The sequence below is a fragment of the Aegilops tauschii genome, chromosome 2, assembly GCF_002575655.3.
Source record: "Aegilops tauschii subsp. strangulata cultivar AL8/78 chromosome 2, Aet v6.0, whole genome shotgun sequence".
Lineage (NCBI taxonomy): Eukaryota > Viridiplantae > Streptophyta > Magnoliopsida > Poales > Poaceae > Aegilops > Aegilops tauschii.
Window position 1 is genome coordinate 211,920,637 of NC_053036.3, and position 27,981 is coordinate 211,948,617.

Genomic DNA, 27,981 nt, shown 5'->3' on the forward strand with positions numbered 1-27,981 from the left:
TGCCGGCTCAGGAATTGAGGATGATCCCGATCACTTGGCCCTTTGCGGTCTGGGGGCTTGATATGGTCGGGCCTTTTAAACGGTCCAAGGATAAGAAGACCCACCTCTTGGTGGTAGTGGACAAATTCACGAAGTGGGTGGAAGCTGAGCCAGTTAGCAAGTGTGATGCAGCCACGGCGGTTCAATTTATGAAAAAGGTGATCTTCCGCTTCGGCTTTCTGCACAGCATCATAACAGACAATGGCACTAATCTGTCCAAAGGCGCTATGGAGGAGTTTTGTCAACGAGAGCATATCCGGCTTGATATTTCTTCAGTGGCTCATCCCCAGTCCAATGGTCAAGCTGAGAGAGCTAACCAGGAGATTCTGAAGGGCATCAAACCCTGGCTTTTGGTCCCTTTGCAACGGACGCCGGGTTGTTGGGTGGAGGAGTTGCCCTCCGTCTTATGGAGCATCAACACTACTCCTAACAGGTCTACTGGCTTCACGCCTTTCTTCATGGTTTATGGGGCAGAAGCGGTCCTCCCTAGCGACATCCGTCACGATTCACCTCGTGTGGCGGCTTATGTTGAGACGGACAATGAACAGGCGCGCCAAGTTGCTCTGGACTTGTTGGATGAACAGCGTGATGTGGCAGCAGCCCGTTCAGCGATTTACCAACAAGACCTGCGCCGTTATCATAGCCGCCGGGTCAAAACCCGGGTCTTCCAGGAAGGCGACCTTGTGCTCCGGCTCATCCAGGATCAAACAGATGCACACAAATTATCCCCACCTTGGGAAGGGCCCTTTGTGGTCAGTAAGAACTTGCACAACGGGTCATATTACCTCATTGATGTTCGGGAGCGTAAAGATTCGCGTAAATCTGAGGAGGAGACCCGTCGGCCGTGGAATATCGCTCAGCTTCGGCCTTATTACACTTGAGCTACCGGCTCTTGTGGTGTACATATTTATCTCAGACATATATATATTATGATAAGCAATAAAGCAGGACCTCTGTCCTTTTTTCTCCTCCAAATATACGTGTCATACTAATTTGAAAGGAGGATCCGGCTTATGATCGCATTTGAGTCTAGCCGTAAGCAGTAAGATCACTTGGGGGCTTCCTGTTCAAACATGGGTCGTATTCGAACCAAAGAGAACATAGCTGTCGATACCCATTTGATTGGCAAAGTGCCGAGCTCATTGGGAGGTTACCTTTGGTCATATTTGAATCATAGTGTAACCCCTCTGAGAACCGACGTGGATCGTATTCGAATCAGCGTCGTTAAACAATTTTCAGAATCACTTGGGGGCTTCCTGTTCAAACATGGGTCGTATTCGAACCCAAGAGAACATAGCTGTCGGTACCCTCTTGATTGGCATCGCCACACCCATTGGGGGCTATATGATCGTATCCGAATCTTGGCTTAAACCCCTTTCGGGCCGGGTCTCTGGTCGTATTCGAACTGGAAGCCCCTAAGTTCCGATTTATCGCAAAGTCTATTCTGATTATGACAACGTGTGCATGGCCGGGTTTCGCTTGACCGGCTTAATTTTGGAGTTATCTTGTTAATTGAACATCCTGGATGTCATCAAGACAAGTCCATTAGAGTTAAGATACCAACCATGCTACCCGGGTCATTTAATCCGGAGGGTGGTAAGCCGTCTTGAGACTTGTGATTTACCTTTCTACGCAGATGCTTGAAGGTACTTTTTTAAAGGTTGAGAAGCACGAAGGATAATTATGACCCGGAGGAGCATCAAAAGAATGACTTCAAAGGATTTCAGCATTCATTACGTGCACGATGGCACGGCAGAGATAAATTGTTGCACCTATTCTATTACAAAATTCACCAAGTCTCAAGGACGGAGCGTTGTTCGGTGAACCGCCAGCCGCTTTATGACGCTTGTTGAGTTGAAGTCCCCGGCTCGTCTTCTGCTTCGGCTGATCCCAAGACTTCGAAGGTTGACGACTTCCAGTCGATGCCGCTGAGAGCCTCGAACTGGGCTTCTTCGTCAATTAACCCGGCCGGGTCAATTTCAGGGGCGAAGGTGTGCTGGTGAGCCGGAGGAATCAGACTGAGAGCTTCATAGCGAGGGGTTGGAATTCTCTGATTCTCCGCGTTGTACCCCGGCTGATACTTGGTTAAGTCGGTGTCGTTCCCGATGATGGTGGCCACCGGGCGTACAGCCTTCACACATGCAGCGAAATCCTTCTGGTCGAAGGCTGAGCCGTCTTCCTTCAGGCTCGGGTAACCCAGGGCGATGTCTGCCGGGTCTAGCTCCGGCAGGAATGCCTTGGCCCGGCTCAGCGCGGCAATTGCTCCGGATCTTGCGGAGGCTCGGCGTAGCTCCTGGATCCGTTGTGGCAGAACAGCAAGCCGGCGCAGGACTTCGGCCAGATGGGTTGGCACCTCATTGGATAGGGCCACCACAGCTAAGGCGCGCTGTGACCCGGTGTAGAGTTGTTCCACCAGGGTGTACACGGCCTTTAACTTGGTGACCACGCTCTGGTTCAGGTTGGCACTCCTGGGACCTGTTTAAATAAAGATCAGGTAAGCCGGTGACAAGGATGAATTATAACATATACAGACTTGATGAAAGCCGGCGAGGTGACTTACCAAAGATAGCAGCCACCATCTGGGAAACCTGGCGCTTTAGGCTGGAGAGCTCAGCGGTTTTCTCAGTGAGGGCTTTCTCCGCCTGTTCTGCCCGGGTCACCAGTGCGGCTTTCTCCTCAGCCCAGGCCTTCCGCTCAGCGTCGAATTCAGTCTTCAATTTCTCCTGAGCGGCGATGCTGGAGACAAACTTGGCATTCGCCTTCCGAGTCTCCATCTCTTGAGTTTTTAACCGGCTCTTGAGACCCGCAAGGTCCGACTCAAATTTCTTGCCAGTAGCCTGCATATATTTCCGGGTTATTAAACAGTCATTATACAAGTCCCAAGCACTTTCCAAGCAAAGACACTTGGCACTTGGGGGCTAATGCATATTGAACGTGTCTATCTACGTACTGCTGGTTCAATTAAGTAAGCCAGACTCTAAGTCTACAACATATGCCAGGTATAAGTTATAGACTTGGGGGCTAGCATGACAAGGATCACTATGCGGAAAGTAAGAAGACAGCAGAAGGTTACCTCAGACTTTTGTTGGATCTGATTGACCATGGCGATCTCCGCGTCCCGGCTCTTGTGAACCTGGCTGATGTAGCCAGAAACGAGCTCTCCAATGCTCAAATCGGGGTAGCCCGAGAGATCCAGATTCGCCCGGTGGGGTCGCAGCAGCTCCCCCTTCGCGGAGCATTGGGCCAGTGCGGTCGGCCTCCCCGGCTCAACGTACTCCGTCCGGGTAATTACCACGTCCGGGTCGTTAGCCGGTGGGGTTGAGCCGGAGGCCTCCGGATTAGCTGACGCTTCGGTCGTTGTCTTGGTGGTCGGGGCAGGGGCTTCAGGCGCCGTATCCATGGGAATGGTGGCCTCGGAGGCGGTTGGCGGATCTTGAGCTGTCGTCTCCGGCTCAGGCAAGTCCGGCACTCCGGCTGACCTGGTCTTCTTTGCTCTTTTGGTGAGCTTTGCCTGGGCACTGAAAAGACAGAAGTGTTAGGCATACAAAGAGTAAATACAGACAGGTAATGTAAGGTGATTGTTATTACCCGGGTGCAGTTTTGAAGGCCGGCAGACTTGACTGCATGGAGTCACCAGAAGAAGGGGAGGTCTCCTGGTAATTGGAGTCAGAAGAATTAAGCGGTTGACGGATAACACCCGCCAACGGATGAAAAGGGTACAAGTGAGAAAAGACCTCGGTGCGACGTTTCCTTGTCGCGTCGGGTAACCCGGCGGAGAGGTCGGTGTCCTTGCGGGCCCGGGTGAGACGCCGGCTTTCGTGAACCTGCTGCTTCAAAAGAAATTGAGGGTCTTGATGAGCTAATGGATGAGAAAAGCTTACTTTCCGGGTTACCCTTCGGACTTTCAGCTGTGGCAAAGGCTCCGAGTCGGAGGGGAGTAATGTTACCTCTTCAATCACCGGGTTACTGGCGCCGGTGTCATCCTGTCAATAAGCAAAATGATGGTAAAGTGGACAGCAGCAAACAATAAATATGGCAAGAGTTTAAAGGTTTAAGGGTTACCTCTGACTCGGAGCTATCGCTTAATTGCAGCAGCTCCGAAGCTGTGGGTCTGTTTCCCTTTTTGCGAGGGGCGGCTCTCTTGGCGGCTTTCTTTGCCTTCCTGGCCTTCTTGGCCGCCTCATGGTCATACTTGACCCGCCAGAATTTATCATCAGCCTGAGAAATACAGTAATGAGTTCTTAGTAAGATGACAGGTAAAAAAAATGGAAAGGTTAAAGTCAGCGGCTTACCGCTGGGGCTGGATTGGTCTTGCAGAACGGGGCTAGCCCGGTTCTTCCGCAGTCTGCCAGGCTCTCGTTTAATAGAGCCTTGGTCTCTTCTTCGGCAACGTCTTCTGGAAGGTCGTTGCGACTGTGCCTCTGCGGGTCATCCTTTCGCCCGGTGTACTCACACATTAAGCCGGGGCGGCGGCTCAATGGGATAACCCGCCATGAGATCCAGACCCGGACCAGGTCTATTCCGTTCAGACCGTTGCCTAGCAGGGCCTTGGTCTTATTGATCGTTGGAAGCAGAGGCTGGCGTTCCGCGGCAGTCAGCTTGTCGGATAGCGGATGAGTCGGCTCCAGGCGTGTTGGGCGAAAGCCGGGCAGCGGGCTCTCATCAGCCGGGGACGTGTCTTGGCAGTAGAACCAAGTCATGTTCCAGTCCTTGGGGTGACTTGGCGGTTCTACGTAAGGAAATAGACAGTCCATGCGCCGTTGGATGGAGATGCCGCCTAACTCTAGACTTGGACCGTTTGCGCACTCGGTTTGGCGGTTCAAATAAAACAGCTCTCTGAAGAGCAGCAGACTCGGCTCTTCTCCAAGATATACTTCACAAAAAACTTGGAAGTTGCAGATGTTGGATATGGAATTGGGTCCTATATCCTGAGGCCGAAGGTCAAAGAAGTTGAGCACGTCCCAGAAGAATTTTGAGCCGGGCGGTGCGAAGCCCCGGCTCATATGGTCTGCAAAGATCACTACCTCCCCGTCCCTCGGTTGAGGTCTTTCTTCGGACGGGTCAGGGGCACGGTAGGACATCACTTCCTTCTTGGGCAGATATCCGGACTTAACAAAGTTGGCCAGGGTCTCTTCGGTGACGTTGGATTTCATCCAGTTGCAAGTAATGGGAGCCTTGGGAGGCATGGTGACGGTTGGTGGTCTATGAGGAAGAGAAAAGTGTCCGGGTTAATTATAAGCCGGGGATTATCATTCAAACTACAATGACAGCTTATGAAGGGGACTAATGATATATATATTGATATGGTGGGTTATCTAAGCTGTCGGGGCTTTCAGGTTAAGTTGGTCATCTACGGCTTACTGTAGTTAAGTCGGAGGATTTTACAGAGCATGGTTCTCTTTAAACCGGACGTGTAAGCCGCCGAGATTCAATGGTTGCGTTTTTACTAAGTGTGGTAAACAGGTTTCACATACTACCGTAACTTTTTTGGATCAAAATAGTCGGAGCAGAGAAAATTTTCTAGACCTAAAAAACAGAGGCAGGAGAAGTTCTTGAGGTTGAACACAGTTCTTATGCAGTAAAAAGAGGATTTCTTGCAGATGAAATGAGTTCCGAACGTCTACCGCAGTGGTTTTACGCAAGGATAAAGATCAACCGACTACAGTGGTGACGAGGACTGCCGAGTTTCTGGGCAAAGGTGACGAACACGAAGAACGAGAAGAACCCTACCACAGATCTGTTCTAGCAAGGCAGAGAAGACTCACCGGAGTTGAGGAAGAGCGAAGGTCGCCGCCGTTATCTGGTCCGGGTCAGGGTGATGCAGCGGCCGGGTCGATGAAGATCAGGGGCGCGACGGCGGCGGCGGCGGCAGAAGCTCGGGCAGAGGAACGACAGCGCGAGGAAGAAGGAGAGTGTGAGAAGAGAGTGCCGGGCCGGCCTATTTATAAGGCAAGTCATAAGTGGGCGCGATATTCAAGGAGACCACGGCGTGGTTATCTCCCCCTCACGGCGCCTCGATTTTCAGAAAGACAGTAACAGCAGAGATCCATTGCGGATCTGGCGGAGTAAAACACGGACTTAATGGAGGATGACGTCACGGCGGATTATCCGGAGTCCGGAGAATGACGTCACACCGGGTTATGGCCTTCACACGAACGGTAAGCCGGAGATTTTTTTTCTGTCGGCAGAGTTGAAGATTGACACGAGCCGGCTCAAGTCAATCTGGGGCCTAATGTTGAGGATATAGACCTTGGAGTCACCCGCCAGGAGGGCCGGGTTACTTGTAGGGTCATTGCCAGAAGCCCGGAGCCAAGTTCCAAGATAATGGGCCAGAGATGGGCTGAGACCCGGATATGGCTTAAAGCCCATAGTACAATCTTTATTGTTATAGTAGAACTTGTAGTATAAGGCAAGTATTGTTTAGAGTCCGAGCCGGACACTCTTATGAGCCGGCCGGGACTCTAAGGGCCGCTGGGTGTCAACCTCCCTATATAAAGGGACGACCCGGCAGCGGTTTAGGGGCGACAACAATCTGATCGAGAGCCGGGCATAGCTGTTCAGCTTCCTGGTTATCGAAACCCTGATTAATACCACCTCAACTGGACGTAGGCTTTTACCTTCACCGTAAGGGGCCGAACCAGTATAAACCCTCGTGTTCCTTGTCCCACTTAACCCCTTCAAGCTTCCCAATCGCTATGGCTCCACGACTAAGTCCTAACCCGAGGACATCTGCCGTGACAATTCCACGACACCATGGAAAGTGCAAATATGGTTGAAAAAGGAATAAACTTTATTTTCTATTTGGGAACCGCCTATGATATATCTAGCATGGAAAGTGTTGGGAGCTCTAAGTCGTTTTTGTTGGTGGGAAAAGTATGCCTCTCAAAAAAAATTTATCTCTCAATTTTCGCTTTGAGCTCTGGCACCTCTACAAATCCCTAATTCCCTCTGCGAAGGGCCTTTCTTTTACTTTATGCAATTTTTATTTTTAATTTGAGTCTCCATCTTCTCTTATAAAGCACCAACTAGGAGGCACTATGATCGTACTTGAGCATTGGGTGTAGCTAATATGCGAGTGTGTTTCATGAATGGATCAATATTTGAGCATGATGGGCTAGGGATAACTTATTTTAGCGTTGATATTTTGAAAGACATGGTTACTTGTTGATATGCTTGAGTATTTAAGTTATCATGTCAAAACTAGACTATTGCTTTGAACCATATAAAAGTCCAAATGTCCATGCTACAAAGAAAAGAATATGAGATGACATGTTAGGCAGCATTCCACATCAAAAATTCTGTTTTTATCATTTACCTACTCGAGGACGAGCAGGAATTAAGCTTGCGGATGCTGATACGTCTCCAACGTATCTATAATTTTTGATTGTTCCATGCTGTTATATTATCATTCTTGGATGTTTTATAGTTCTTTTATATCATTTTTTGGTACTAACCTGTTGACATAGTGCCAAGTGCTGTTTTTTGTATGTTTTTTTACACCGCAGGAAATCAATACCAAATAGAGTCCAAACGCAGCGAAACTTTCTGTGGATTTTTTTGGACCAGAAGACATCCAGTGGGCTGAAGAAGCACCTAGGGGCTGCTCCGAGGGGAGCACAACCCACCAGGGCGCTCCTGGAGGCCTAGGCGCACCCTGGTGGGTTGTGCCCACCTCGGGTGCCCCCCGGACCGCCTCTTTACAATATAAATACCTCAATATTCCAAAAACCCTAGGGAGTAGACGAAAATCGATTCCAGCCGCCGCAAGTTCCAGAACCACCAGATCCAATCTAGACACCATCACGGAGGGGTTCATCATGTCCATTGGTGCCTCTCCGATGATGCGTGAGTAGTTCTTTGTAGACCTACGGGTTCGTAGTTAGTAGCTAGATGGCTTCCTCTCTCTCTTTTGATTCTCAATACAATGGTCTCTTGGAGATCCATATGATGTAACTCTTTTTGCGGTGTGTTTGTTGGGATCAGATGAACTTTGAGTTTATGATCAGATTTATCTTTTTATCCATGAAAGTTATTTGAGTCTTCTTGATCTCTTATATGCATGATTGCTTATAGCCTCGTATTTCTTCTCTGATATTTGGGTTTTGTTTGGCCAACTTGATCTATTTATCTTGCAATGGGAAGAGGTGCTTTGTGATGGGTTCGATCTTACGGTTGTTGATCCCAGTGACAGAAGGGGAACCGACACGTATGTATCGTTGCTATTAAGGATAACAAGATGGGGTCTATTTCTACATAAATAGATCTTGTCTACATCATTTCATCGTTCTTAGTGCATTACTTCGTTTTTCCATGAACTTAATACACTAGATGCATGCTGGATAGCGGTCGATGTGTGGAGTAATAGTAGTATATGCAGGCAGGAGTCGGTCTACTAATCTTGGACTTGATGCCTATATAATGATCATTGCCTGGATATCGTCATGATTATTTGAAGTTCTATCAAGTGCCCAATAGTAATTTGTTTACCCACCGTTTGCTATTTTTCTAGAGAGAAGCCACTAGTGAAATCTACGGCCCCCGGGTCTCTTCCTTAATATATTTTCCTTTGCGATCTATTTTATTTGCTTTACACTTGAGGTCATGCACTTGATAAACCTTAGGTCATCCACTTGAGGGAAATTTTCTACTGTCCTACAAAACTCTGCGCTTGGAGGCCCAACACGAGTCTACAAGAACAAGTTGTGTAGTAGACATCAAGCTCTTTTTTGGCGCCGTTGCCGGGGAGGTTAGTGCTTGAAGGTATATCTTTAGATATTGCAATTGAATCTTTTAGTTTCTTGTTTATTCACTAGTTTGGTTTATAAAAAAAAACTTAAAAAATGGAATTGAGATTGCATCATGTTATTCATCTTTATAATGTCTTTTGTGAAAACGATGGAAAGGAAAAATGTGCTCAATTGATAGAAGAAGAATTCAATAAAATGTTTTGCATAAAATCTTTCGATGATGAGCATGATTGCATGTTGTTGGTATGAACTCTTTGAATATCCAAAATTCTAATGATGATTGCACAAGTCATGAAAAAAATGTTTCTTATAAGCATGTCAATTTTTGTGTAGTGGAAAGACTTTGTGAAGACACACCTTATAGGGATGATAGATTTTGTAAGAAGCATAAACATGATAGAACCAATTTTTTGCTCAAAGTGATAGATAAATTTGCTACAAAATTATTTTCTCTTTATCCTATTACTTGTGAACTTTGCAATAAAGTTGGTCACCTTAATTTCCAATGCATGCTTTTTCCTGATCGAATCGTGTCCAAATATTGCAATAAGTTGACCACCCTTGATCTTTATAATGAACTTTGTTTATTTTTTGGGTGTGAAGAATTGTCACATAAAAATTGTTGGTTTGAAGCATTCATATTCATAGACCATGGTGAAACTAATTTGAAAGAAATCCATATGTTTTGCATGGTAAATTGCAATGAAAATGCTTATATTGCCAACTATAGAAACACGGGAAAATCAATAGAATATAAAAGGAATAATAATGGAAGGGTAAAGATTTCTAGTTTCCCTACTATTGTCTCTCATGATGAAATAGGTGACGAGAAGGAGCTCCTATTCAACCAATATCATCAAGAAGAAGCTCGGCATGATGTGGTGAAGAAGAAGAAAAGAAGAAAGAGTAGAGGTAAAAAGGTATCCCTCCCAAATAATGTTGCTCCTATTATTGTTGTGCCTCATGAAACTGAATCAAAAATAATTTTGGAAGATGATGCACTTGATGATGATATTGCTTCTTTGTCTTATGGCACAATGTATGAAAAAACTATTGACGATGATTTTGTTATGCCTATTTGTAGCGACCCAACCTCAGACGGTCAAGTCTCTGTGCTTAAGTGTCATCCCTGGATCGGTATGCTGACACACACAGTACTCGAGGATTTATAACAGAGGTAAATCACATGTATAAAGTAATGTAAATACTATTACCTCAATCCAAATAGCGGAAGTAACAATAAGGTTGTGGATTCCCATCAACACCAACGGCAAAGTTGAGTGTAGAAATCATAACCCTAACGTATCACTTACTCGTCGTAAGATTCCTGCAACATGAGACGTTGCATCCACAAAGGGTCAGTACATTGAATGTACTGGCAAATTCACACTGTAGAGCAATGCTGAATAATGGCTATCACTACATGCATATTTGGCTGGTGGAAAAGCTCTATGGTTATAATGTTTTTGCGAAAAGCCAATTTTTCCCTACATCAAAGGAATATATTTTCTTTAACTACAAAGTTGGTTGAAAAAATATGGAGAAGGTTCCTCCAACTCAATCCCAAATTAATAATCATCAACCCAACAAATTTATTAAGTAAAGTGACGAGATCAACATGATAATCCAAGAACCAGATACTCAATATGTCCATAACCGGGGACACGGCTAACCATGATTAGTTTGTACACTCTGCAGAGGTTTGCGCACTTTTCCCCACAAGACTCGAATGCATCCATGGTCGGAGATTTGAGACACAGTCTTTCTGAAGCATTAACTCTCTACTCTGGATAGACAGCACCACCTACAACCCACTACATCTGCTAGTCTACCTCTTCAAGAGCTTCACGCAACTTACTCAACTATGCCAGAGCCCATAATGGCTTGTGGCTGCACACGGAAGTTTCTAGCATGAATAATCTTATGATCCCTTTGAGCTTGGGTGGCATTCCATAGGGTGATCACACGGGTCCTCCGGGATCCCCTTGGGCAACACTGGATTCTCCAGGTGCCCGCAACCAATCCACCCAGATGTGTATTAAAGTAGCCACGTTAAGTTGAACCATTAAGTAAACAATCTCACATCTGTCATGGACACACTCAAACCCCAATCCACGTCTACAAGCATAGCATGGCAATATAAGCATAACGTAATAGTAACTCCCATGGTTTGAATGCGGGACAATAGGTTCCTACCTCATCAATTACTTCCCAATACCCACATGTTATCAATCCTACTCATGCAATGTTTGAGGGTTGAAACTAATGCATAAAAACTGGGTATGAAAGGGATATGATCAAAGTGTGAACTTGCCTGTACTGTTGATGAAGATGATTCGCACTCAAAACTCTTGATAGTTCTACTAGTCACACTCCGGTCAATCTATCGTAAGCAAGCAACAGTAACCACACATAAGCAATCACTCAAAAGATCGGAAAGAACGAAGAAACAATTCAGAAAACATCAAAACCAAGCAAATAACTCTTGCAACATAAAACAATTTCTAACAGTACCAAAATTAAGTGAATTTGGCCTTATCAGAAAGTTTAGGTCAAGAGCTTTAATTTGCAAAAAGAATCAACTAAATCGGAGTTATAAAACTCAAGTTACGATCAAACGAAGTTCAAATACAAATCTGTTTGAATTTAAATTTAAAACTGTCAAAAACATGTTTAAGTTGTTTTACTGGATAGAGGGGATCATAACGAAGAAGTGGGCGTTGGTTTCGTTGGATTTGGACAAACGAGTAAAAAGTAGTGATCGTTTGAAACTCAGGGACTAATCTGTAAATAAAATATTCACGGATGGGTCCCTGGCCAAAATCTAATAATAAAAGAAAAATCCTATCAAACGAACGTTCGCTACAGAACCTTACAGAATGAAAACCGTTCGCTACAAATCCTAAACTAGCGAGCGTTCGCTAAATAACAAAAACGGAACGGTTTATTTAAAAATAACCGATCTGGAAGATAAACCAACTAAATGAAATAAAACCGGGCGGTTTTATCGGCTTTACCGGCTCGAATAAACCGGCGGTGGCTCCCGACGAGACGGCGGGGGCGAGCGGCGGGATCCGGCGAGGGAGGCGGCGACGGCGGGGCGATGCGGCGCGGGCAGCGGCGGCTCGGGGCGGCGAGGAGCAGCGAGCAGCGGCGGAGCTAGCGAGGCGGCGGCGGCGGCGACGAGCAGCAAGCAGCGGCGGGAGGCGGCGGTTGCTGGGAGAGGAGAGAGAGGGGGGGCCCGGGGCGCCCGAATTTATAAGAGGGGGGGCGACAGCGGCTTGGGGAAGGGGCCAAGGAGAGGGAGGACTCCGGCGGCAGTACGGCGACGTCGGTGGCGTGCGGGAGCAGGGCTCCCGTCGGGAGGTCGGGGGCGATGCTGCCGGGCTGGCTGGGCCGCGGCCTGGTTGGGTGCTGGGCCGGCCCAGTCGGCGAAGTTCTTTTTTTTATAAACACATTTTTTAACACAAACAATTAAAAACAGTAAAACAAAATAAATAAAAATATTATACAGGCATATAATATATCAAAATTTTCAGAAAACTTTTTCTACAACATGGACATTATTCTAGCATCAAATAAAATCCACACAAATTTAGATAATTCAAACAGTGCTCCTGCTCTACTAAAATCCAATAAAAATCATTTAAAAATACCAAAATAATTTCAAATATATTCCTCTCCAATTTTCTGATGTAGGGAATCATGTTACCCTATTTTTTGTATATTTTATTTTTGGAGAAAAATAATTTGAATAAAACCCAAATAACTCCAAATTGAAAATAATTTCAAAAGGACTTTGAATTTGATCCTTTTAAACTTCCAACTCATATTTCATATGTTTTGAAGAAGTCATTTTATCTTCTCTCATGAAAATCATTGAGTAGCTTGAAGTTTCTGAATTTGAAATATTTCCAAGTGAAATTCAAATATTTTCAAAAACCCGTTTCATTTATTTAAATGGAAGAAGTCATGTCATCTTCTCTCTAGGGTTTTGTATTTGAAAAGAATTTGAATTCAGGGAGATCATAAATGCAAAAATGAAAGTTTGGGAAAGTCCTTTTATTCCCTCTCATTTAACTTTCAAAAAGTTTCGAATTTCACTCACTTTCAGTCAATCAATCACACAATCAATCAAATCTATCTATTTATTATAACATTTCAAAATTTAGAATTTTGGGATGATACAAACCTACCACCCTTAAAATGAATCTCGTCCTCGAGATTCGGAGAGGCTAGAAAGAAATAGGTTAGGTCTGGGGTCTTATCAAAATCCAACGACCGTCTCAGGGGGTCTGGGGTGCTACCACCCTTAGGAGCATCGTTACGGTTCCATCAAAACTCCTGTACTCCATCCTTATTCTTAACAGTGTCGGTCTTCTCAGATCCTCGGGAAAATTCTTTCTTTGGGCACCTCCGGTAGTGGTATAACCTTTTTCCTCAATTCCTGTGTCCTTGGTAAGGTTCTTCCAGGACTGGGTCTTCTTATCTGACAGGTCTGGCGCCAATACTAAACAACTATCGATATCTCATGGTGGTCAACCATTTATGGTTTCTCCTGCAGGAAATGGGTCTGGGTTGATCCTCACTGTTTAACCTACGGTTGGCAACAGCTGCCTTGTACAAGGGGAAAATACCTATACCATTCTAAGGTTTATACAAGGTTTTGATCGTCGTCTCTCAACTATAGGCGAGTCACTCAGATTTACCATCCCATATAGCAAGGCGAATAATAAGAGTAAGTCGGTATGGTGATCAATCCATCCCGCACCCAAATCATTACCTTGTACATGGTTTAGCGAATCTCGCATTCTAACACTCAGTCATCCTCACAAGCATTGCATAATTTCTCTTGTCGACGAACTGGGTTCGGATAAATCCATGGATTCTGCAAGCCAAACGAACAACTATCGTTCCTTCACATCTCTCAGGTTTTGTGTAAACTCCTATAAAATCGTCGGTGGGTAAGGTCTAATCTCTTCCAGGGTTTTTCCTTCAGCAAGAGTGTGCTTGCTTCTTGGCAGGTCCTGGGTACTGTGGGTTATGGCCCATCTCATCACTTGCAAACCTTGCACTCATCCTCGGGGCAACTGATCATTATTCTAACCTCCAGCTTCCTAGCATTCTTAAATCCATCCAATTGTATTGTCTCCCTTCCTTCTATTGGTACCAAACTGAGACGTGATTACTCAGACTCATCCTGGAGTTACTATTGCTCCATACATTATAACTCCTTTATATCCAACAGTACTTCATCTTTTCATCCTTTTGGGGTATCCCACATACCGAGATAAAACTTATACTTATGAAGTCCACTCCGTGAAACATCATTATCGTTTCCATGGGTCAAATGTCCTCACAGGGTACTACCACCCTTAAAATGAACAAATTCATCCATAGACCATATTTCTCATATCCCCGAAAATGGTCAAAATCTTTCTCCATAGAGTAACAACTCAAAAAAAATCCAAATCAGTACCAACGAGGCTAACTTTATTGATTCTTAAATTACTACAATCTCCTGCATTTCCATTACAGGCCTCAACTCAACACCTCAATATAAAAGAAATGTTCCCACAACTACTACTATACTTCTTTGTTGCAGACTCAACTATTTATCCCAAGTCTCCTTCTCTTTGGGACAATCTCTGGCAAAGTGCCCTGCTTCATTACAGCATAAACATATTACTTCTGACAAGTCTCGAGGTTTCCTTATGACTGCATGGCCTCCTTGGGTCCTTGGCTTCCTTTTTGGGCAACTACTGAAGTAGTGTCCTGACTCCTTGCACCTGAAACGGGTGATATGACTCAGGTCCTTCCTGGTATCCAATCTACTTCTCTTCCTGGACTTTTCCGTTCCAATCAGGGATTCTATTTCCTGTAGGTCATACTCTACTTCCTTTGTCGGGAATTCTACTAGGTCCCCATTCAGACAATTCTGGGAGATGTGTCCTTCTTCTCCACATGAATAGCATGACTTAGTGCATGGTTTAATTGGGTCTTCTTTGGGTGTGTCCTCCACCTCTTCCTCCATCACTGGTTCTTCTCGAATTTCCATGAGGGCTCCTTTCATTACTTCTTTCTTCTGCTGGATGGTTCTTTATACCATGGGGTAAATGTGACACTGAGCAGGGTAGTGGGTAGTTCCTTCACACAAGAAACAAGTAATCTGCCTAGTGGGGCGTTCTTCCTCTGGGTGACTTTCTTCACAATGAGGGCATTCATCCTTGTGTTCCTTATGGTTGTGTCCTATTTCTCCACAGAGCTTGCATGCACAAGGTTTCTTCATATCATTTCCATAAGGCTTCAACTTCTGGGACACATACCGAGACTTTATTAGAGTCAACTTAAATTCTTTCCAAGTGGTTACTCCTTGCCATCCATTGATGGTTTGATACATCTTCCACCAAGTGGTAGCACCTCTTTCAAAGCACTCAAGAGCATGCTGGGTCATATCCTTTCCGACTATAGGGTTATTCTTCATGTGATCCTCCATGTTCTGAATCCATCGGTCCATCTCCAATTGACTTATCGGTCCAGAAAATATGAGTTCATCTCCATTCATCCTCTATTGGGTCCATGGGTTTTGGGGTGAGATGAGAGATATAGAGAGGGATACACTCAATACAAACAAAAGTTTTGAAAAGACAGATTTTATGTTGTGGCTGTCGGAAAAACATCAAACAAATGACAACTCACAATCGTCGCATCTAACGTAGGTATATAATAGGGCTTTGGTCTTCTAAGGGTCAATAACTCTTCAAAGTCGCCAATCTCTTCAAGTCTTGTTCATGTATCTGATGGCTTCTTCCGATCATGCTTGTCCTTCTCAAGTTCTTTTGCCAGATCATATCTGTTGACACGAAGTCTCTCGTGACGTCCTTTAATATTCTAGAGTTGCGTTCCAAACTTATGGGTTTCAACATCCTTGGCATGAACCATGTCCTACTGTCCTTCAGTTCCTGACGAATCTCCGGTGTCTCGAGGTTTTACTCCTCCAGCTTGGCTGCAGCTTCTGGGTCCTGAGTTCTCCACGAAATTCTTCCTTATTAAATATAGCTTCCCGAAGGTCCATCTTAAACTTCCTGATGTAACACTCCAGATCCTGGTGATATACTAGCTAAAGTTAAAAGTATATCCTTTGCTGATAGATGCTCCATCAGCCTTCTACCATCCAATCCTTCCATGCATATGCATGCTTAACTCAGCACGGTGACAATAGCATAAGCGGGTGATAACATCATGGATAGCCGTGTATCTGCTCTTGTCATTTCCATGAGCTACCGTTCCATAGTTGATATCTCCTGCCTTAGGGTTTCCATGACAAAACTTTGAGTTCTAATGCTCCATGTTCTGGTCTTTCTCTGATACATCTTGATCTCGGTTATTGACAGCTTACATAGTCTGCCAAGTTCCATAAGGGTAGCTTTCCTAGGTCATACAAATCTGGAAATTCTACAGAGCCTTCAAATTCTCCTAGTCTTCGGAGTCTTCAACCGTCGTAGTTGCCATTATTATAATGCACGGTAAAATCCTCTTCATTCCGTAGTGGTCTTGGTTGTCCAATATCTTGTACTTCTTGGAGTGGTCTCATCCGTTGAATCCTCGTGTGGTCAAATGGGGAAAGGGGGTATGATCTAACTAAAGGGAATATTTGAATAAGCTCACAAGAGAAGAGAGGTAAAAGATCTTTTTGAAAAGAAAGTTGTAAAGAAAAATCTTTCCTATGGGCTTGCCAGTTTCTAGGGGTCACGTCCTACAGTCAACATGTGCTCTGATACCATCTTGTAGCGACCTGACCTCAGACGGTCAAGTCTCTATGCTTAAGTGTCATCCCTGGATCGGTATGCTGACACACACAGTACTCAAGGATTTATAACAGAGGTAAATCACATGTATAAACTAATGTAAATACTATTACCTCAATCCAAATAGCGGAAGTAACAACAAGGTTGTGGATTCCCATCAACACCAACGGCGGTGGCAACCGACGGCGGCGGCGGCGACGACGAGCAGCAAGCAGCGGCGGGAGGCGGCGGTTGCGGGGAGAGGAGAGAGAGAGGGGGGCCCGGGGCGCCCGAATTTATAGGAGGGGGGCGACATCGGCTTGGGGAAGGGGCCAAGGAGAGGGAGGACTCCGGCGGCAGTACGGCGGCGTCGGCGGCGTGCGGGAGCAGGGCTCCCGTCGGGAGGTCGGGGGCGATGCTGCCGGGCTGGGTGGGCCGCGGCCTGGCTGGGTGCTGGGCCAGCCCAGTCGGCGAAGTTCTTTTTTTTTATAAACACATTTTTTTAACACAAACAATTAAAAACAATAAAACAAAATAAATAAAAATATTATATAGGCATATAATATATCAAAATTTCCAGAAAAACTTTTTCTACAACATGGACATTATTATAGCATCAAATAAAATCCACACAAATTTAGATAATTCAAACAGTGCTCCTGCTCTACTAAAATCCAATAAAAATCATTTTAAAAATACCAAAATAATTTCAAATATATTCCTCTCCAATTTTCTGATGTAGGGAATCATGTTACCCTATTTTCTGTATATTTTATTTTTGGAGAAAAATAATTTGAATAAAACCCAAATAACTCCAAATTGAAAATAATTTCAAAAGGACTTTGAATTTGATCCTTTTAAACTTCCAACTCATATTTCATATGTTTTAATGAAGTCATTTTATCTTCTCTCATGAAAATCATTGGGTTGCTTGAAGTTTCTGAATTTGAAATATTTCCAAGTGGAATTCAAATATTTTCAAAAACCCGTTTCATTTATTTAAATGGAAGAAGTCATGTCATCTTCTCTCTAGGGTTTTGTATTGAAAAGAATTTGAATTCAGGGAGATCATAAATGCAAAAATGAAAGTTTGGGAAAGTCCGTTTATTCCCTCTCATTTAACTTTCAAAAAGTTTCGAATTTCACTCACTTTCAGTCAATCAATCAAATCTATCTATTTATTTTAACATTCCAAAATTTAGAATTTTGTGATGTTACACTATTGCTTGTTGTGATGATTATGATTGAGAAGATAATGATACTTCTTATAATCTTGAAAATCTTTTTGGCACCAACTTGGGAAATTATGACGATAATAATTGTTATACTATTGGTGCTATTCATACTATTAATGATGACAGTGATTATGCTGCAATTAATGTTTGGTGATAATGACATATTTGAAAATTTATTTGCTGCAATTAATGTTTGTCCCAATCTTGGGGATGCTATGCTTAATGAAGATGATCTTTTTATTTCCCCTAATTTGAATGATCAAATTTGTTATGATGATCGCATGCCTCCTATTTATGACGATTGCAATATTTATGAAAGTGCGTATGGAAGAGTGTCAACTTTAGATAAAAATTATCCCACTATTTTGGAGGGTGTTGAATTTTATTAATGATAAAAGTGGATTTGGAGAGGTCATGACTTTATTTAGTAATGATTCCACTATTTCAGAAGAGGTTTCAATTGACTATGATGATAACAAAGTTGCTACTTATGATGATTATTGTGAGGATACTTATGTTATAAAAAGTAGTGATAATCATTGTCATAACTTTTAGAATCCTTTTACTGAACATGACCCTTTTAATGTGGAAAAAATTATAGTATTCGAGTTTCCTATGATACTCCCACTATTATGAATGAGAATAGAATTGCTTATGTGGAGAGTAATAAAAATGCTATGCTTGTGGATCATGAAAGGAATGCTTTATGTGATAGTTATATTGATGAATCCATTCATGATGCTACTAAAAATTATTATGAGAGAGGAACTTCTGATTCATGATGCTCTCTCTATGTTTCAATTCTTATCTTTTATGTGAGCACCATTGAAATCATCATGCCTAGCTAAGAAGGCATTAAGAAAAGCGCTTGTTGGGAGACAACCCAACACTTTTACCTACTGTTTATGTGTGTTCGCACGATTAGGCTACTGTAGTAATCATGTTCTATAGCTTTTGTTTCAATAAAGTACCAAGTAAAGCCTTTGGGATAGTGTGGATGATAGTTGACTTGATTCTGCGCAAAAACAAAAACTTTTGCTTCCAGTAATAGAATTGTTTAAATTCACTAGAGCGTCGAAAAATTCTGATTTTTTTACAGATGATTGATATATCAATTCCCTACGTTGTTCTAATTTTCAGAATTTTTGGTGTAGCAGAAGTATGGTCAAAGCTCAGATCATTACAGACTGTTCTGTTTTTGACAGATTCTGTTTTCAATGCAACTTTGCTTGTTTTCTAGTTTCTATGGCTTATTGCTCAATATAAATAGTGGAAATGATAAGCTATAATAGGCATTGTGTGAGAACAATTATGAATCTTGTCTTCGAAAGTACCGAAGTGAATGATTTGTCTTTATCATACTAACCCATCTCACGAAGTTCCGTTAAGTTTTGTGTGATTGAAGTTTTCAAGTTTTGGGTGAGATGTCGATATGAGGAGAATAAGGAGTGACAAGACCCTAAGCTTGGGGATTCCCAAGGCACCCGCAAGGTAATAGTCAAGGAAGATCCAAGCAACTGAGCTTGGGGATGCCTCGGAAGGCATCCCCTCTTTCGTCTCCAACATTATCGGTGATCTTACTTGGAGCTATATTTTCATTCGTCACATGATATGAGTTTTGCTTGGAGCGTCATTTTATTTTATATGTATTTGCTTTCTGCTATTTAGAATAATGTTTTTCATCTTTTACTTCAATAAAATTGTCAACTATAGCCTTTGCCATGCTTATTGTCTAAGTCTATATGTGGCTGTTTAAAAAACAAAAAGTTGCACGCCAGTGCGTGAATTGTTAAAAACTGTCAGAATGTGATAAAAGGTTGAATTGTTTTGAATAATAAGATATGATAAATTTTCTGTAGTGTGCTAAATTTTCAAAAAAAATTGGAGGTAGAGAAGTATGAATATTCTTGCATTCTTTACAGACTATCCTGTTTTGGCAGATTGCTGTTATGTTTGCATTGTTTGCATATGTTTGCCTGTTTAATGATTCTATTTGGGGATAGGAGTATTAAATATGTAGAGGCATTTAGTATGCCATTTTAAATAATAATTTTAGTAATTTGCTAAAGTAGAGAATGATAAGGTTATTGCATTGATTTATACTAACTGAACTCACGAGTTCTTGTTGAGTTTTGTGTGGATGAAGTTTTTGAGATTTAGGAAAACCGTTGTAGCGACCCGACCCAAATGGATCAAGTCTCTATGCTTAAGTGTCATACCTGGATCGGTATGCTGACACACACAGTACTCGAGGATTTATAACAGAGGTAAATCACATGTATAAAGTAACGTAAATTCTATTACCTCAATCCAAATAGCGGAAGTAACAATAAAGTTGTGGATTCCCATCAACACCAACGACAAAGTTGAGTGTGGACATCGTAACCCTAACGTATCACTTACTCGTCGTAAGATTCCTGCAACATGAGACGTTGCAGCCATATAGGTCAGTACATTGAATGTACTAGCAATTTCACACTGTAGAGCAATGCTGAATAATGGCTATCACTACATGCATATTTGGCTGGTGGAGGCTCTAAGTTTAATGTTTGCATAAAGCTAATTTTTCCCTACAACAAAGGAATAGATTTTTATTTAACTACAAAATTTATGTCATTATTGAGAAGGTACCCCCAACTCAATCCCAAAATAATATTAATAACCCAATAGATTCATTAAGTAAAAGTGATGAGATCAAATCAATAATTCAAGTACCAGATACTCAAGATGTCCATAACCGGGGACACGGCTAATCATGATTAGTTTTTACACTCTGCAGAGGTTTGCGCACTTTTCCCCACAAGACTCGATCTCCTTCGTTGAATTTCTCGCACTACATGATGTTTGAGAAACGGATGATCGAGACACAGTCTTTCCGAAGAGGTCCCCTTAACCGATAGATAGGCCGATACACCTACAATCCCCTACATCTACTAGCCTATCATGGAAAGGTTTCCCACAACTTACTTAACTATGCCAGAGCCCATAATGGCTTGTGGCTGCACACGGAAGTTTCTAGCATGAATAATCTTATGATCCCTTTGAGCCTGCGTGGCATTCCAATAGGATGATCACACGGGTCCCCCGGGATCTCCTTGGACAACACTGGATTCCCCAGGTGCCAGGGCAAGCCACTTGTATATCCCCAGGGTGCCCCAACCATTCCACCCAGACGTGTATTAAAGTAGCCACCTTAAGTTTCCCTTAGTTAAATATAACTCTCACATCTTTCATGAATCTCACATACCAATCCACATCTACGAGCATAGCAAAACAGTATGAGCAAAACGTATAATCCCAGGGTTGATAAAAGACAATAGGTTCCTACGTCAACAACTACTTCCCACACCCACATGTTACCAAAATCCTACTCATGCAATGTTTGAGGGTTGTAACTAATGCATAAAAAATAGGTAATAAAGGGATATGATCAAAGAGTTACTTACCTTGTACTGTTGATCAAGATGATTCATACCCATAACTCCTGATAGTTCTACTCGTCACACTCCATTCAATCTATCGTAAGCAAGCAATAGTAACCACACATAAGCAATCACGCGAAAGAATCGAAGAAAAGATCTCGGAAAACTTCGAAAACAAGCAATTAATTCTTGCGAACAGAAAACAATTTTCAGCAGTGTTAAAATTATGTGGACTAGTTCTTAACAGAAAGTTTAGATCAAGAGCTTTATATTCCAAAAAGAATCAACTAAATCGGAGTTATAAAACTCAAGTTATGATCAAACGAAATTCAAATTCAAATCTGTTTGAAACCAAATTTTAAACTTTCAAAAATATGTTCAAGTTGATTATCTGAACAGAGGAGATCGCAATGAAGATTTTGGCGTTGGTTTCATCTAATTTAGACAAACGAGCAAAAAGTTATGAGGGTTTAAAGATCAGGGGCTAAACTATAAATAAACTAATTGCATCTGGGTCCCTGGCCGAAAATAAACAGAAAAAGAGAAATCTATCGGACGAACGTCCGCTACAGAAACTAATCTAGCGATTCTGTTTGTTAAAGATCCTAAATGAACAAACGTTCACTAAATAGATCTAACTAAAAAGAAAAACCGAACGATTTTAAACGAAAAACCGAACCAAAATAAACCAAAAGAAACCGGCGGTTTTGTACCGGTTCGGTCGTCAGCGACGACGGCGGCTTCTGGCGTCGGCGAGGCGGTGGCGGCTCGGGGCGGTGGGTGGAGTGGTGGCGGTGGCAGGTGGCTACGCGGGCGGCGCGGGTGGCGACGTCAGGCAGCGAGGCGACGACGGCTGCGGTCGAGGCGAGGGCGACGGCGGTGACTATGCGGCGGTGGCGCGAGATGCGACGCGGTGAGAAGGAGAGAGGGGTGCCTGGGCGACGCTTATAAAGGGGGTCGGGGGAGGCGCGGCTTGGCGGAGGGGCAAGCCGAGGGGAATCCCCCTCGGTCACGGCGGCGGCGACCGTGCGGGAGCCGGACTCGGAGCGGGCGAGGCGGTAGCAGCACTGCTGGGCCGGCTGGGCTTCGGCCCGGTCGGTCCGAAGAATTTTATTTTAACTCAGACAAAAATAAAAATAAAAGGAAAATAAAAAATTATATATAGCATATTATATATCAAAATTTCCAGAAAAAGATTTTCTACAACATGAACATTTTTCTAGCATCAAATAAAATCCACAAAAAATTAAATAAAGCAAAGAGTGCTACTGGCTCAAGTAAAAACAAAAAAAAATATTTTAAAATACCAAAATAATTTCAAATTTACTTCTCTACATTTTTCTACTGTAGGGAATCATTTTACCCTATTTTCCATATATTTTATTTTTGTAGACAAATAATTTGAATAAAAACCAAATAACTCCAAATTGAAAATAATTTCAAAAGGACTTTAAATTTGATCCTTTTAACTTCCAACTCATATTTCGTATGTTTTGAAGAAGTCATTTTATCTTCTCTCGTGAAAATCATTGAGTTGCTTAAAGTTCCTGAATTTCAAATAGTTCCAAATGGAATTCGAATCTTTTCAAAACCCTTTTCATTTATTTAAATTTAAGAAGTCATATCATCTTCACTCCAGGGTTTTGTGATGAAATGAATTTGAATTCATGGAGATCATAAATGCAATGTGAAATTTTGGGAAATTCCTTTTATTCCCTCTCATTTAACTTTCAAATATCACTCAATTTCAACAAGCAACCCTACCACAATCAAACAAACAACCAAAACTATTTATTTAATATAACATTCCAAAATTTAGAATTTTGGGATGTTACAAACCTACCACCCTTAAAATGAATCTCGTCCTCGAGATTCGGAGAGGCTAGCAAGAAATAGGTTAGGTTCGGGGGTCTTCTCAAAATCCATCGATCGTCATAGGGGGTCTGGGGTGCTACCACCCTTAGAAACATGGTTACAGTTCCATCAAAACTCATATACTCCATCCTTATTGTTGACAGGGTTAGTCTTCTGAGATTCTCAGGAAAATTCCTACTCTGGGCTTTTCCGATAGTGGCACAACCTTTTTACTCAATTCTTCTATCTTTTCATCTTGGTACGGTTCTTCTGTAACTGGGTCTACCTAGCTGACAGGTCTGGCGCCAATACTAAACAACTAGCGATATCTCATGGTGGACATCAACTTATGGTTTCTCCTGCAGGAAATGGGTCTGGGCTTCATTCTCACCGTATATCCTACGATTGGCAACAACTGCCTTGTACAAGGGGAAAATTGTCATACCATTCTAAGGTTTAAGCAAGGTTTTGATCGTCATCTCTCTACTATGGGTAAGTCACTCAGATTTACCATCCCATATAGCAAGGCGAATAATGAGAGTAAGTCGGTATGGTGATCAATCCATCCCGCACCCAAATCATTACCTTGTATATGGTTTAGTGAATCTCGCATTCTAACACTCGGTCATCCTCACAAGCATTGCAGAATTTCTCTTGTCGAAGAACTAAGTTCGGAAAAAAAATCCCTTGATTCTGCAAGCCAAACAAACATCTATCGTTTCTTCACATCTCTCAGGTTTTGCGTAAACTCCTATAAGATCGTATGTTGATAAAATCGTAACTTCTTCCAGGTTTTTTTTTCCTTCCGCAAGTGTGTGCTTGCTTCTTGGCAGGTCCTGGCCTGTGGGTTATGGCCCATCCCATCACATTTAGTCCTTGAACTCATCATCGGGGCAATTGATCATTATTCCAACATCCAGCTTCCTAGCATTCTTAAATCCATCCAATTGTACTGTCTCCCTTCCTTCTATTAGTACCAAACTAAGACGTGATTACTCAGACTCATCATGGAGTTATAATTGCTCCATATTACCAACATTATACCCCCTTTATATCCAATAGTACTTCATCCCTTCATACTCTTGGGGTATCCCACATATCGAGACAAAACTCGTAACTATTTTGTCTGAAGTCCACTCCTTGGAATATCATTATCTTTTCCAGGGGTCAAGTGTCCTCACAGGGTACTACCACCCGTGAAATGCACAAATTGATCCATAGACCATATTTCTCATATCCTCGAAATTGGTCAAAATCTTTCTTCATAGAGTAACAACTCATAAAATTCAACGTATGAAATCATAACACATGAACTTTATTGATTCATGAATTTATTACAATCTCTTGCATTTCCATTACATGCCTCAACTCAACACCTCACTAAATAAGAATGTTCCCACTACTACTACTATATTTCTTTTTCGACACAACTATTTAGCACAAGTCTCCGTCTCATTGGGACAATCTCTGGCAAGGTGCCCTGCTTCATTACAACGGAAACATATTACTTCTGACAAGTCTCGAGGTTTCCTTTTGATTTCATAGCCTCCTTGGGTCCTCGGCTTCCTTTTTGGGCAATCACTGAAGTAGTGCCCTAAATCTTTACACCTGAAACATGTGATATGACTCAGGTCCTTCTTTGTAGAAATTGGGTTGGTCCTGGAATCCAATCTATTTATCTTCCTGGACTTTTCCGTGCCAAGCAGGGCTTCTATCTCCTGGGGGTCATACTCTACTTCCACCATCGGGAATGCTACTAGATCCCCATTCAGACAATTCTGGAAGATGTGTCCTTCTTCTCCACATGAATAGCATGACTTGGTGCAGGGTTTAATCGGGTCTTTTTCGGGTGTGTCCTCCACCTCTTCATTCATCACAGGTTCTTCTAAAGTTTCCATGAGGGCTCCTTTCATTGCTTCTTTCTTCTGCTGGATGGTTCTTTGCACCATGGGGTAAATGTGACACTGAGCAGGGTAGTGGGTAGTCCCTTCACACAAGAAACAAGTAATCTGCCTAGTTGGGCATTCTTCAGCTGGGTGAATTTCTTCACAATGAGGGCATTCATCCTTGTGTTCTTTATAGTTGTGTCCTATTTCTCCATAGAGCTTGCATGCACAAGGTTTCTTCATATCATTTCCATTAGGCTTCAATTTCTGGGACACAAGACGAGACCTTTGCAGAGTCAACTTAAATTCTTTCCAGGTGGTTACTCCTTGCCATCCATTGATGGTTTGGTACATCCTCCACCAAGTAGCATCACCTCTTTTAAAGCACTGAAGAGTATGCTGCGTCATATCCTTTCCGGCTATAATGTTATTCTTCATGTGATATTCCATGTTCTGAATCCATAGGTTCGTCTCCAATTGACTTATCAGTCCCGGAAATGTGAGTTCATCTCCATTCATCCTCTATTGGTTCCAAGGGTTTTGGGGTGAGATAAGAGAGATAGATAGGGATACACACAATACAAACAATACTTTTGAAGAGACATATTTTATTTTGTGGCTGTCGGGAAAACATCAAACAAATGACAGCTCACAATCGTCGTATCTAACGTAGGTATATAACAGGGGTTTGGTCTTCTAAAGGTTAATAAATCTTCAAAATCATCAAACTCTTCAAGTCTCATTCATGTCTCCGATGGATTCTTCCGATCGTGCTTGACCTTCTCAAGTTCTTTTGCCAGATCATTTCTATTGACGCGAAGTCTATCGTGATGTCCTTTAATATTTCTGGAGTTGCGTTCCAAACTTCTGGGTTTCAACATCCTTGGCATGAACCATGGTCCTGCTGTCCTTCAGTTCCTGACGAATCTCCGGTATCACGAGGTTTTGCTCCTCCAGCTTGGCTACTTTCAGCTTCTGGGTCCTGAGTTCTTCACGAAATACTTCTTTATCAAATAATGGCTTCCTAAAGGTCCACCCTAAACTTCTTGATGTAATACTCCAGATCCTGGTGATACACCAGCTAAGGTTAAAACTTCATCTTTTGCTGATAGATGCTCCATTAGCCCTTTTGTCATCCAATCCTTCCGAAGAAATGCATGCTTTAACTCAGCACAGTGACAATAGCATACGCGGGCGATAACATCATGGATAGCCGTGTTTATGCCCATGTCTCTGCCATGAGCTATCATTCCATAGTTGATATCTCCTGCCTTAGGGTTTTCTTGACAAAAACTTTGAGTTTTAACGCTCCATGTTCCGGTTTTTCTCCGATACACCTTGATCTTGGGTATTGACAGCTTCAATAGTCTGACAAATTCCATAAGGGTAGCCTTCCTAGGTCATACCAATCTGGAAATTCTTCAGAGCCTTTGAATTCTCCAAGTCTTCGGAGTCTTCAACCGTTGTAGTTTCCATCAGTATAATGCACGGTAAAATCCTCTTTATTCCAAAGTGGTCTTAGTTGTCCGATATCTTGTACTTCTTGGAGAGGTCTCATCAGCTGAATCTCCGTACGGTCAAAAGGGGAAAGACATAGTCTAACTAAAAGGGAATATTTGATAAAGTTCAGAAAAGAAGAGAGGTAAAAGATCTTTTTGAAAATAAAGTTTTAGAGAAAATCTTTCCTATGGGCTTGCCAGTTTCTAGGGGTCACGTCCTACAGTCAACATGTGCTTTGATACCATCTTGTAGCGACCCGACCCAAATGGATCAAGTTTCTGTGCTTAAGTGTCATCCATGGATCGGTATGCTAACACACACAGTACTCGAGGATTTATAACAGAGGTAAATCACATGTATAAAATAACATAAATACTATTACCTCAATCCATATAGCGGAAGTAACAATAAAGTTGTGGATTCCCATCAACACCAATGGCAAAGTTGAGTGTAGACATCGTAACCCTAACGTATCACTTACTCGTCGTAAGATTCCTGCAACATGAGACATTGCAGCCATATAGGTCAGTACATTGAATGTACTAGCAATTTCACACTGTAGAGCAATGCTGAATAATGGCTATCACTACATGCATATTTGGCTGGTGGAGGCTCTAAGTTTAATGCTTGCATAAAGCTAATTTTTCCCTACGACAAAGGAATATATTTTTATTAACTACAAATTTATGTCATTATTCAGAAGGTACCCCCAACTCAATCCCAAAATAATATTAATAACCCAATAGATTCATTAAGTAAAAGTGATGAGATCAAATCAATAATTCAAGTACCGGATACTCAAGATGTCCAGAACCTGGGACACGGCTAATCATGATTAATTTGTACACTCTGCAGAGGTTTGCACAATTTTTCCCAATAGACTCGATCTCCTCTGTTGAATTTCTCGCACTACATGATGTTTGAGAAAAGGATGATCGAGACACAGTCTTTCCGAAGAGGTCCCCTTAACCGATAGATAGGCCGGTACACCTACAACCCCCTACATCTGCTAGCCTATCATGGAAAGGTTTCCCACAACTTACTTAACTATGCCAGAGCCCATAATGGCTTGTGGCTGCACACGGAAGTTTCTAGCATGAATAATCTTATGATCCCTTTGAGCCTGGGTGGCATTCCAATAGGATGATCACACGGGTCCCCCGGGATCTCCTTGGACAACACTGGATTCCCAAGGTGCCCGGGCAAGCCACTGGTATATCCCCAGGGTGCCCCAACCATTCCACCCAGATGTGTATTAAAGTAGCCACCTTAAGTTTCCCTTAGTTAAATATAACTCTCACATCTTTCATGAATCTCACATACCAATCCACGTCTACGAGCATAGCAAAACAATATGAGCAAAACGTATAATCCCAGGGTTGATAAAAGACCATAGGTTCCTACCACAACAACTACTTCCCACACCCCCATGTTACCAAAATCCTACTCATGCAATGTTTGAGGGTTGTAACTAATGCATAAAAATTGGGTAATAAAGGGATATGATCAAA

At 42.6% G+C, this 27,981-nt stretch overlaps 2 protein-coding genes and 1 long non-coding RNA gene across 3 annotated transcripts; all 3 read right to left on the reverse strand.

Moving 5' to 3' along the window:
• Positions 1-1,749: 1,749 nt before the first annotated feature.
• LOC141041617 (uncharacterized) lies at positions 1,750-3,552 on the reverse strand. Its single transcript, XM_073508366.1, has 3 exons — positions 3,113-3,552; positions 2,600-2,876; positions 1,750-2,514 (listed from the first exon to the last, which is right to left on the reverse strand). Exons 1-3 carry the CDS (start codon positions 3,437-3,439, stop codon positions 1,877-1,879), a joined length of 1,242 nt encoding a protein of 413 aa, XP_073364467.1. The 5' UTR covers positions 3,440-3,552; the 3' UTR covers positions 1,750-1,876.
• Positions 3,514-5,318, reverse strand: LOC141041616 (uncharacterized). Its single transcript, XM_073508365.1, has 3 exons — positions 4,332-5,318; positions 4,102-4,257; positions 3,514-4,022 (listed from the first exon to the last, which is right to left on the reverse strand). The coding sequence occupies exons 1-3, from the start codon at positions 5,223-5,225 to the stop codon at positions 3,624-3,626; spliced, it is 1,449 nt and encodes a 482-aa protein (XP_073364466.1). The 5' UTR covers positions 5,226-5,318; the 3' UTR covers positions 3,514-3,623.
• A 14,582-nt stretch (positions 5,319-19,900) lies between these two features.
• On the reverse strand, positions 19,901-27,075 carry LOC141041997 (uncharacterized). The gene is made up of 3 exons (XR_012203804.1): positions 26,853-27,075; positions 21,255-21,324; positions 19,901-20,225 (listed from the first exon to the last, which is right to left on the reverse strand). It is a non-coding gene; the product is annotated as an uncharacterized lncRNA (long non-coding RNA).
• Positions 27,076-27,981: the final 906 nt, after the last annotated feature.

Excerpts from the sequence above, each read along its gene's own strand:
- LOC141041617 (XM_073508366.1), bottom strand. The coding sequence starts at position 3,439 with ATGGATACGGCGCCTGAAGCCCCTGCCCCGACCACCAAGACAACGACC. Across the intron at positions 2,877-3,112 it reads AGATCCAACAAAAGTCTGAG|GCTACTGGCAAGAAATTTGA; the intron begins GTAACCTTCTGC and ends AAATATATGCAG. Across the intron at positions 2,515-2,599 it reads GATGGTGGCTGCTATCTTTG|GTCCCAGGAGTGCCAACCTG; the intron begins GTAAGTCACCTC and ends TTATTTAAACAG.
- LOC141041616 (XM_073508365.1), bottom strand. The coding sequence starts at position 5,225 with ATGCCTCCCAAGGCTCCCATTACTTGCAACTGGATGAAATCCAACGTC. Across the intron at positions 4,258-4,331 it reads AGACCAATCCAGCCCCAGCG|GCTGATGATAAATTCTGGCG; the intron begins GTAAGCCGCTGA and ends TGTATTTCTCAG. Across the intron at positions 4,023-4,101 it reads GCGATAGCTCCGAGTCAGAG|GATGACACCGGCGCCAGTAA; the intron begins GTAACCCTTAAA and ends GCTTATTGACAG.